The sequence below is a fragment of the Struthio camelus genome, chromosome 1 (genome assembly GCF_040807025.1).
Source record: "Struthio camelus isolate bStrCam1 chromosome 1, bStrCam1.hap1, whole genome shotgun sequence".
Lineage (NCBI taxonomy): Eukaryota > Metazoa > Chordata > Aves > Struthioniformes > Struthionidae > Struthio > Struthio camelus.
In genome coordinates, this window is record NC_090942.1 from 8,717,237 (window position 1) to 8,729,171 (window position 11,935).

General features: G+C 40.9%; 1 protein-coding gene across 2 annotated transcripts; it reads left to right on the forward strand.

Annotated features, from left to right (window-relative positions):
* Positions 1-189: 189 nt before the first annotated feature.
* On the forward strand, positions 190-11,517 carry SUV39H2 (SUV39H2 histone lysine methyltransferase). 2 transcript variants are annotated; one of them, XM_068918354.1, is made up of 7 exons: positions 190-301; positions 1,693-1,838; positions 2,839-3,510; positions 5,399-5,545; positions 7,175-7,304; positions 8,416-8,531; positions 10,537-11,517. In XM_068918354.1, exons 1-6 carry the CDS (start codon positions 283-285, stop codon positions 8,523-8,525), a joined length of 1,224 nt encoding a protein of 407 aa, XP_068774455.1. In that variant the 5' UTR covers positions 190-282; the 3' UTR covers positions 8,526-8,531; positions 10,537-11,517. The 2 variants fall into 2 exon arrangements, with proteins under 2 accessions (XP_068774455.1, XP_068774381.1); XM_068918280.1 differs by having other exon boundaries at positions 8,416-11,517.
* Positions 11,518-11,935: the final 418 nt, after the last annotated feature.

The window sequence follows — 11,935 nt, forward strand, 5'->3', positions numbered from 1 at the left end:
GGAAGGGGCCGGGCCGGGCCGGGGGTGCCGCCCGCCGCCTCACAACGGCGGCAGCGCCGCTGCCAGCCGGGGCGGCCGTTACCGCCGCTTGCCGCCAAAGCCCCTCGGTCGCCGCGGGGGCGGGGCGAGCCGCGCGCGTGCGCGCTGGCACGGCGGCGCCACTCCCGCCCCACAGCCCGGCCGCCCCGCGCCGCGCCCCGCCCTTTTCCGGCGGGGGCGGAGCCGCGCGCGGGCCCTCGACCCGCGCCTCGCGCCTCCGGCCTGAGCGCGGCCCCCTCCAAGATGGAGGGCTGGCGAGGAGGTGAGGTGGCGCCGGCCGCCGCGGCGACTCGGCCCGTGGCGGGGGCTGGGGTTGGGGCCGGGGCCGCTCGGAGCGCCTCTCCCGAGCCTTTCCCCCTCACCCTCCTCCTCCTCCTTCTTCTCCTCCTCCTCCTCACGCTGGGCGGGTCGAGAGGGAGGGCGAAGGGAGGCCTCCCGTCCGCCCTCAGGGACGGGGGAGCCGCCGCCGGCCCGCCCCCCCTTCCCCCCCCCCCGGCGGGGCTCCGTGAGGACGGTTCCCCCCCCCCCCGCCGCCGCCGCCGCCTCAGCGCGGCCGGCCGGGGTGGGGGCCCGGCGCCTTGGCGGGCTCTGCCCGGTGCGGCGAGGGGCTGAGCGTGGGGGCGGGGAGGGGGCCGGTGCCTGAGGTAGATCGGGATGGGGATGGCGGGGGGGGGGGGGAAAGGCAGGGAGAGGAGCGGGGGGGCGCCCGGGGCCGCTGCCGGCGGGGGGTGGGGGAGGAGGAGGGCGTCTAGGGGAGCGCCTGGGGCCACCGCCGCCCCCTCGGCGGCTTCCCAAAGTTTTGGCGGCGCGCCGCGGAGGCGGACTGCTTGCCGGGGAGGCGGGGGGCGGCCGCGCCGGCCCTTTCCCGGCAGCGGTTGGGAGCCGGGGCCGCGATAAGGCTCGGCGGGAAGCGGGGGGAGCGGTGCCGCCTGCGGGCCTTTCCTGGTGCCGCCCGGGAGCTGACGCAGGAGAGCGGCCGCCGCGCTAGTCACCTTGGCTCCGCCGCAGCGTGTGGCTCCGGCCCTAAACTTCATCTAACACCCACCTCCCCCTTCCCACCCCCAGCAGTGTTTTCTCGATTCTCGCACGACTTGGCACTCTTCCGTAGTCGCTCGGTAGTCTGTGGAGCGTAGCGTCCCTTTAAATCTTCCTACCTGACAAGACATCGGCGATCCTTCTCGAAGAGTGCTTTGGATCTGTCTTGCTCATCCAGTCACCATGGTTGCATCGCAAGTGCTTGGTTTCCCCTTGGCTAACTGCACATACCCGCGGTCTTGCGAAAGAATGAAGGTTTCTTTGTAGTTCAGTTCTGGGATGCTTCATAGGCAAATTACTTAATTCTTAGTATAGTTTTCACTCGTGAAGGGCTGCTGCAGCGTCTGCCCTCTAAAAGGTTTTGTTGCTACTAATAAATATACATGTTGTCACGTGGAATGAAGGTTCAGGTAGGGAGTCACTGACCTGTTTCACTTTCTGCACTACAGTAGGATTAAGTTTGACTTTCTGAAACGCTGTAGTTGTGAAAAAGACTTATGGACTGCTATTACAAATGATAATCTGGGGACTTTGGGATAAGGCAAAAAATCAAGTGCATAATGATTTCAATTTAGCTGAGACATTAAATAGGATTCTTTACCAATTTTCTTATTGTAGCTTGGTATGTGCCATGTCTAGCTTCACTTGAGACCCTCCAAGAATTATGTAGGAAGGAAAATCTCAGATGTAAATCCATTGGAATCACCAACAGGAATCTAAAGAGTTATGAGGTGGAATATTTGTGTGACTACAAGGTAGACGAGGTAAGAGAAATCCAGACCAATTTGATCACTCTTTCAGCTGAAGTTTGGAAGCAAGCAAAAGGTAGTTTTGCTGATGATATAAAGTTGTAGGCTCTTAGGACAAAGCTCTCACTGACATCAAACAAAATATCTTTTTAACTTTGAACTGTAAACAGAAAGTGGTATACTTACCACTTTCAATATGTTGAAGGAAGGTCTTTTTTGAAACGATGGAGATGTTGGAATAAAAAAATGTTACACCCTTATGTATCCGGAGGTAAAGGAAAATGCTGATGCCTTTAGGTTGTAGCTTGGTATCTATTATGCTTCTCCTTTGTTTGCAGGTAACAGTCTGTTTTTCTCTTGAATGTTGTTCTTTGAAGAGTCAGGGCCATGTGCTGCAACTGGGTTTGTTTGGCTTGATCTTGCCAGTGAAATTCAGTTTCAGGATTTGGCCTTGTTACAGTTACTACAGTTACTTGGTCTTTTTTTAAAAAAGTACAAAATGTATGCCTGTTGACTGTAAATACAGTGTTAAGTGTTTTGAATAGCTTGTTCCTTTAGGATGATGGTTGATATAACAAAGAGGGGGCTGGGGTTTTTTGAGATTTGTTGGGTAAGTTTAGATTTTCTTTTCTGTATGTGATGTCACTGTATTCTGCTTGTGCATACAAGATACGCAACTTAATGTAACTGCTTTAACAAGCTAGCCTCCTGCTGGTGTAACATTGGTGATTTGAGTTCTTCTTTCCAGCTGTGTTTTTTTTTTTTTTTTTTGCCCCTAGAGGTGATACGCAGAGTATGCAAAGTTGTGCCATCTGTTAACTTGCAAATGGAAAACTTGGTTTTCTTTTACCTTTCTCCCCAATCCTAACTGTTATGGGGAAATCAAGACCTTCTTCAGTGTTTGCCATTACTTAACTCCAGTGACTCTTTTGTATTTGTCTGTATGCTCTCTGATGCTAGATTTCAGTAGATTGTCTGAGTTTGGCTAAATCTGTATGTGTTTCTGTATTTCAAGGGCACAGAATACTATCTTGTCAAATGGAAAGGATGGCCAGAATCTTCAAATACTTGGGAACCTTTGAAAAATCTGAAATGCCCATTGCTTCTTCAAAACTTTCTCAGTGACAAGAATGAATATTTATCTCGAGTAAAAGAAGGCAAAGCACTGAAAGTGAAAAACCATGTTAAAGCTTTGAAACCTGCAGTTGCAGATTACATTGTAAAGAAGGCTAAGCAAAGAATAGCTCTGCAGAGATGGAAAGAAGAACTCAACAGGAAAAAGAATCATAAAGGAATGATTCTTGTGGAGAACACTGTGGATCTTGAAGGCCCCCCTTTAGACTTCTACTACATTAACGAGTATAAACCTGCTCCGGGAATAAATGTAATAAATGGAATAACAACTGGCTGTGAATGCTCAGACTGCCCTGCTGAGAAATGCTGTCCAAAAGAGGCTGGATTTCTTTTGGCTTACAATAAACGAAAGAAGTTGAAAATCCAGCCCGGCTTGCCAATTTATGAATGCAATTCATATTGTAGGTGTGGTCCTGACTGCCCTAATAGGATAGTACAGAAAGGTACACCATATTCTCTCTGCATCTTCAGAACTAACAATGGCCGTGGTTGGGGAGTCAAAACTCTCCAGAAAATTAAAACCAACAGTTTTGTGATGGAGTATGTTGGAGAGGTATGTATTTACCTCATATGGATAAATTATTTGTAATGGAAGAAATAGGAAAATAGCTTGATAAGCTTCCTCCCTGTTCTAACGCTTCTTGGCTTTTGCTATATAACAGATAAGTATATTTTTGAGTGCCGGGGTACACTAAACGGATATTGAAGTTGGCGGTAAAATTGTATTGTGTTGCTCAAAAGCTCCTCCGTTCCAGAGCAATTGTAAAAGGTTGAACATGAAGAGGATACTGTTGCTGAAGGATTATTTTAGCTGTGGTCCCTGACAGTATTTTTAAAGACAAATCCTTCTTTTCTTTTCATATCAGTTGTAGTCTTTATCCTTTCTGATCATCAACTTGGATTATTGTAGCTTTTGCTTCCAGGGCCCTTTCAATACTGAACGCTTCCCAGGCACAGTTGCTGTCATACCCTCCACCTAGTCTATCGGACCATTTTTTGTTTTGTGTGAACTTCTAAAATAGTAATTCCAAATATATTTGTTACTTTTGATGAACATCGGGAGCAAGACTTAGAATATGGACATGAGAAGTAAAGTTCTGTTTGAAATTGTGTGAGATAAAGTAAACGGATTGTTCTTGAGATTTTTGTACTGTGCTGTGTTATCTGGTTTAACCTCTGCTCTGCTTCAGGGGTCTTGCATCAGTAGCTCCTGGCAACCTTTCTGATTCCATCTATTGTATTTCTGCCCCATCATCTGCCTTGCTACTAAGGCCAGTCCAAATAATTTCTTTTGTCCTTTCCTACTGTACTTACTATCAACTTTACTCTATTTCATGCATGTTTCCTGTCTCGAACCTTCTGACTTGTCGTATTCATACCCTTTTTTATAAAATCTTGCAAACATGCAAGCGAAGTTACTCAGAATATCTCCAGTGACGATTTAATGCAGACGCATGGTTAAGTTATTTTATTGCTTAAAGCAAAGAGTGTATATGTACCCTCACACCTGAGTGTACTGATTCCCTACAGGCAAATAAGTTTGCAAATCCGGTTTGTCAGAAGGATTTAAGAGATTTCTCTTTTTGTGAAATTTTACTATATGTCGTATCGCTCTTGTTGCCAAATCGGGATTTCTTTGCTGAGTCTGCAGAGCCGAATACACTTGAAGTAACAGGCTGCAGATAAAGTTGCTTGAGCTGTTGCTTCTGTCAAAAGTGACTAGTTCTTTTGCTTCTTTGGAGAGCTTCTAGATTGCTCCTGTATGCTAGTATACGCTAGCCTAATTGCATAGCTCTAGCTTTGTGCAGTGGTTGTATCTGTCTAAGTTGTTGTGAAATCAGGAATTCCACAGTGGCGTTAAGGGTTTCCATTACAGTAAAACAGCAGGAAGAGATGCTTCTAGGGAGAGAAGAGATGAGTGCAGGATGATAAACGTGACTGAGTTGCTGAGATGGATATATGTTATATTTTCATCTGTACAAAGGGGGAGAGAGAGAGAGATGAAACTTTTTTTTTTTTTTTTTTTTTAAAGTAATCAGGCTTTTGGGGGTCTAAATGAAAAATTATGTGGATAGAAACTTCAAGTAGAAACAATTGATTGTACGTTTCATCACTAAACACTTAACAGACGGTAGTGGTATTTTTTCCCTGAGACAAGGTAGTACCGTGCATCATGGGCAATTATGAACAGGATATAGGCAAATTATGTCCAAAGCAGTCTTAGTTACTAACTAATTAGTTTAACTAGCTGTATTTGTGCATTCTTTATTCATTGTAGACAGAACACTATCTTATCAAAACAGTGAATGTGCTGGGTCTTTTTACTAAATAAAAGTAAGATTTTTCCATCTCAACTGTGATTTTTTTTTGTTTGTTTTAATTAAGTAATAGTTAATAATATGATACAGTTTTTTCTTTTTTTTTCTTTTTTTCTTTTTTAGGTGATTACAAGTGAGGAAGCAGAGAGACGAGGCCAGCTTTATGACAACCAGGGAAATACATACTTGTTTGATTTGGACTATGACTCAGATGAATTTACAGTAGATGCAGCTCGATATGGGAATGTGTCCCACTTTGTGAATCACAGTGTAAGACCATGTTTTGTATACTAAGAACTTGGGGAATTATTCTAATTGCACCAGAAACAACATCTCCTATTATAAATATTTTCTTATCATAATCACAGCTTTTTCCGGAGTAATTTATTTCGTGCCAACGCAGTTCAGTTAGTTAAATAATACAATATAATGCAATGCATAGACTGGAACGCTTGCCCTTTACTCAGAGTCAGAGTAAGACAACTGATGACAAAATGTGCAAATGACAGGTTACCTGAACTGGACAGCTGGTAGGACTGGAATTGTCACTGAATTTCCAGCACATCAGGTACTGGTTCTAGATAACCAAAATGGTTTTTTCTTTTTAAAGTGACTGAAAGGCCTAATGTAGGAAAAATATTTAATAAAATCAGTAAAGGGGCAAAGATGATAGGAACCGTTGGATTCTTTGTGACTAGGTGGAGCGAGGATTATTAAATGTCAACCGTCAAAAATTGGGAAGGGAAAGAACATTTTCTTTCTTTTCTTTGATATTTTTCACCTGTAGATACCATTCCCCCCGTCCACTACCAAATCTAAACTTGGCAGAGAATTTGGAAGTAAGTTCTAAACAGGATATTTTTATAATATTTTATGTCCTATTCCACTGTTATACCTAAGACAAGAAGGCTGAACTGCATTTATAGAGTGAATTATAATAACTCTGAGTTCAGGAATGATTTACTTCTTACTGATTTAGTGTTTGTGACGCATACAATTGATGTTCAACAAATACAGTAAATTCATGTGTTTTCTTCATATTTGGGAGCTGCTGACAAAATTCATATTTTATGTAGGCTTGTTAAGGAGAAAGCTGAGAAAGAGTTTTAGCTAATCCCAATTGCTCTTCACTTTTGAGAGTTGAACCAAAGTAGTCTTGTGCCTGAGCATAAAGTTAGAAGTCACGTTTCATGCCTGATTTTCTAAAATGGGATATTCAGCGTTACTAAAGAGCAAAAAAGGGAGTGCTTAAGAGTTTTACAGACTATCTCAGTGACTACTGACTTTTGGCACTTAATCTAGAAAAAGTGAAGTAGTAGTGTTTAGTCCTGCTTAAGCGTGCTTGACCCCCTCCGCCCTGCCCTAGCACATAACTCAAAAGCTGAGCAGACTGGCAATTAAAAATAGAAATTTACCCATAGTATTAATTATTTCTGACCTGGAAGTAACACTTAAACCTAAATACAGAATAGTGAATGTATGTGCCATGAAACTATGTCGTGTACCTGTTCTTTCACCTTTAATTCTTCTGTGGGTTTTGTTAGTACAACTTACCTCTGAGTGTAGCTTAAATAACTTTAAATTTTGTCATCTTTTTTTGCCATGCTTCAAAGTTAAATTTTTTAGTAGGCTGTTGCATGTTAACGTAGCCTATGTACAGCGTAAAGGTTACTTCTTTAAAAGAACTCTACTTGAAAATGTGAATGCTCTGTTAAGGCTGTTTACAAGAATGTAATTTGTTAATTTCAGAAGATAACTTGATTTCAAATTTTTCTCACTGAGAGAATAACGAGTGGTTCCTTTCCTTTGACCATGTTTGCACAACAAGTTTCCACTGCTTTTTTGCATATCTGAAGTGTTTCTTTTTTAACAGAAACTACATTAATTTTTGCCTTACAGTGTGATCCAAATCTTCAGGTGTTCAATGTGTTTATTGATAACCTTGATCTGCGTCTTCCTCGAATAGCACTGTTTTCTACAAGAACCATCAAAGCTGGAGAAGAGCTAACCTTTGATTATCAGATGAAGGGTCTGTAGATCTTTAAAAAAATTTTTTTGTGGGAAATGTGGTTTACTCGCTGATTTTGTTGCAGCCTGATACCAGTGCATTAGGTCAGGCACTGCGTTTTGCTAATGCGACTATGAAGAGCAAAAATTATCTCATTGACTTGTAGCGCAGACAGAGCAAACAGAAGATTTTGTGTGTTCCCTGCCTCTGGTACATTATGTCCTTCAGCATTCCTAGCTCAGAGCAAGCTATTGTGGTTGGTAACTCTTGACAAGGCAGCTTATTTTGAAGATTTGTGACAGGGATGCTCAAAAGAATGGTTAGAACAAAAACGTGTTTGGATATCATTTTAAAAAACTTTCCAAGTAATCTACTTAGATGTAACTGCTGGTAACAGTTACAAAGAAAACAGCGTCGAGATCTGAGGTGGATGGTAGGTTTGTGTTTGTATTCTAGTGTTTGTGGGCCTCAGCTGTGGATGTAGGTGCAGGTATATGGACCTTCCCTCCTCCTTTTTAAAGTCTGCAATTGTTTTGCTGGGTTGAATACGTTGGACATTACGCAGAGAATTCAGGAAATGAATTTTTGTAAAATATTACTAGCTCTTGGATAATTGATCTTCTGTTCAGGATTTCCTTCTTTTTTTTTTTTTTTTCTCCCCAATATAAAATAAAATTCTGAAGTCTTGCTGACGGTGATTTTCTTTGAGTCAAACTTTGCTGTTGTGGCTAAGTGATGGTATGCAATGCATTGCGTGCCCAGCAATTTAGTTTGTGTGCAAATACTGACAGATTGATCATATTTAAATCTCTCCTTAAAACTCCTCTTTTTTGTGGTATCTGTGACACTAATGTTCAAGGCAGGCTGCAGTCTCAGCTGATCATTATGGATACGGACCTGAGAGTGCAAGGCCCAAGTTCTTTGAGCTTTTGATTCTGATATGTGTGTTAGGTGTTGTATAAATAAGGAGTTGTAACATGAATGTCATTAGAATTTGTGTTTAGGTTCACACACAGTTCTTTGAAGAACTGGGTTGGTAGAAAGCCTTTGCCTGTCTTGGATGCATTGCATGCTTTCAGTTGTGGTTTTTGTTTGTTTTTTAAGCTTCCTTGTTTGCATTTGTCTGTCACAGGTTCAATAGATCTGACTTCAGACTCCACTGATGGTCTTAGCCCCTCGAGAAAGAGGATCAGAACTGTCTGTAAATGCGGAGCGGTGTGTTGCAGAGGCTATCTCAACTGAGTGCTGGTATCCAAAGTCACAAATATGTTGTTCTCTTTTAAATGGATTTTAAGAAGACTGTTCTCTCGCACGTCCTTTAGAGTATTTTTACATCTAATGCAAACGAGTACAATGAAAACAAGGCATTACATTTGTATTTGAAATGGCATTGGCCAAAGAAAGCTAGTGTTACAGGCAAATACGAAACTGAGAACATGAATTACAAGCTGATTTTTCTAGCACGGTTATTAAGGAAGCAGTAAAACGTATGCTAAGAGAACTCTTTAAGATGTATCTTGATTGCAATATTGAGTGTGAGCTTACAGCCCTAGGCCTCTTAGGAGCTGATTTCAATGGGATGAAGGGATGTTACATGCTTTGTATACCTTGAAAAGACAAGACTGAAGGCATTGTATTCAAGTCCTAAATCATAGCCAACAGTCCTCTTGCCTTTTTTTTTTTTTTTTTTTTTTTGCTGTTTAAATGAAAAGCTTCAAGGATTAGCAATAACAGTTATGGCACCGTGGTAAAGGATTAAGGACAGCCGTCAGACTTTGTCTAGATGAAGGTTTACAGGAATACAGATTTTAGAATGTCCATGGAACTCCACACAATAAAGTAATTGGCATTAGTAGATTCTGGATGTAAGATCAGGGTCACAAAACAAACGTTTTTAGTTGATGTGATGTTATTTAGAAGTTTGACAAATAAAATTCTTATGTTCTAATTTTTAGTTAGGATGCTATGGAAAGTCTGCAATTCTACAGAGAATTTGTAAATATCAGATTACTGGTAGCAACATATGCTGTTTGTTTTCATTGTATAAATTTGGCAGTCATTGCTGAAACAAATTACTAGTTACAGTTTGGAAATAGATAACAAAAGAATAGGGAAAGCAGCCCCATTGTTTAACAAAGCTGATGCATTACGGAGATATACTCAGTTATCTGTTTAGGTACAGAAATATCCTGGGAAGTGATTTGTATTCGCAACTGTTTTTGATTAAGTTTTTACATACTGTGACTTTTTTTATCTAGCGACAGATTTTTAAGATATTAGGCCTCTCTTTTCTTGTTGCAAAAATGTTAACTTCAGTGAAGTTAGACTAGGGGTGAGTTTACCTACTTGTTGTAGACATTTGTCAGATGTTTTTGAATGTAAAGGCTGAGAAATATACTTTCCTTCAGCTGCTTGAATCTTTTTTTCTGATCATCTTAAAGTTGTGTTGATTTATTGATAACGTATGCTAAGTTTTGCTTGGCTTCAAAAACACTGAAGAACAGTTGAGTTAGGTTATGAGTAGAGTTACAGCCGTGGTCCATACTCCAGGGATGATATAAGTATTTTATGCTCACGGATTAAAAGCTTGTAAGACTTGCATACCACTCACAAATCATGTAAATGTTGATAGGGTCAGGCAGAATAATGTTGCTCCATAAATGGATGCTAGCTATGTATCATAGGTCAGCTAGTTACCTTTATAAGGTACACAGCTGTTGGCTCAGGTGAATGAAGTCAAGTACCTAGCATATAACAATTTACTTTAATTTGTTAGAAAATGCCTTAAATTCTGTGTTAATTACTAGCACTCCATCAAGAGTGTTTACAAGAATAATAGAGGTTGTTTGTTGATTAAGAGGCATGGTTACATTTGCACTGAAGATCTGGCCCTTCGGCAGAAAGTGAAATTTTATATGCTACTAGACAAAATCAGTTTCACAGTTGGGATGATGAGTGAGGGCCATTGGAAGTGCTTTGTAAGTTTTGTAATCTGCAGAGAGATACACATTGAAATAGATACTTTATATTGTTTAATGAATAGGAGAAAGCTTGCCTAGATTTAAAGGTATCTGACGTTACCAGGCTTGCCTGTATCCACACTTTGATATCAATGCTGAATCTAAACAATTTTTATCGTATCATGTCTCTAACAATCTTTTATAAAGCTTAAATGGAATGTGGAGCTTTAATGTTAACAAACTCTAGACAAACTTGTATCATTTGGAGTCATTAGGTTTTCTCTTGCATGTAGCCCGATTCAGCGATGCATTCCACGTGGATGGAATCTGTGATCTCCAGCTCCTTAATCTGTTGCAGATCTGCAGCCTTTCCTGTTGGTTTAGGATTGCAAGAGTGGCTGTGGAAAGAAACAGATTCCTTGCCAAATCAGTTTCTGTGGCCTCTCCTGGACAAGATGACTTAGGGGTGATTTGACTCTCATTTGTTTATGCCCACACCCAGTTTGACTTAAAAATCACAAGTAAATACATTTTAAAAGACAAACTTTTACTAGTTGTACTTGAGTTTAATGCCTGCCTTTTCTCAAGGCAGTAAATGTTATCACCAGCATTGAAATAATACTGCTGTTCTTTAAGGATATGTATGTTACCTCTTTGTGCGATAAATAAAGGACCTTTAACTTAGACCTTGGGAGGTAACAGTATTTTGTATTTATTTGAAGTAAACCCATGGATCCAGTTTCTAATTTAGAACCTTGAACAGTATTTTATGTTTACAGTGCATTTCAGTTTGCCATCTGTGAATTAGCTGAATGGGACACTGTGTCACTTTTAAAACTCCTTTTGAGTTCAGGGGAAAAATTGCCAAATTGGAAAAGGAGAAAAAACTACTTTCAATTTCTTAAGGAGCCTAAATCAGCCTAGCTTCTGCCTTTGTTTTGCTCTGTGGTCTGTTAGCTTCATCATGGCCACCAGTTCAGTTGTGTAAATGCACTTCTCAGTGACTGGTAACTTGTAATCTGTCCTCTGGCTGGTTTTTTTTTTTTAGGTAGCAGAACTAATGCTGCAAGGTCATTTGTAAGAAAAGCTATTATGTATTTATTTAATCTCAAAGTTAAGTCAATCTTTTAGTTATTTTCTAATGTATGTTTTAGGACTGTATACATTAGAATATGCAGTTTGTAAGCTCAGGAATATTTTCTTTTCATATTGTTTGATCTCTAGTATTGCTATCTTCCTATAGTTTTTGATAAAATAAATTAAATTTAGTTTTTCTTCTGTTGTTGTCATTCTTAAAAATCGGCCAGAATTAACTGTAGATGAAGTAGTAGAATTTACTTTAAAACTGCACCCTGTTACTACATGCCTGTACCCAAGTTCTGTAGCACTATAAAGCCTGAAGTTTAGCAGATGGCGTGAGTAAGTCAGTCACGTGTTTCCTATTCAGTTTAGGCTGCTAAGAGCTGGTATAAATTCTCATTGATTTTGTCTAAAGCAGATTGGGTTCTGTTAAATTTAACCACTCTGTAAACTCAGCCCTAAACTTAAACGTATTACAAAGCTAAGGAAGCAAGCCAACAGAAGAAATTCTGCTCTGTATGTTCTTACACAGCAGAGGTAGTTAAAAGAGCAATTACAATCACATAAGCCTGCTTAAAAATATATATATGTATATTGACAGATCCAAATTAT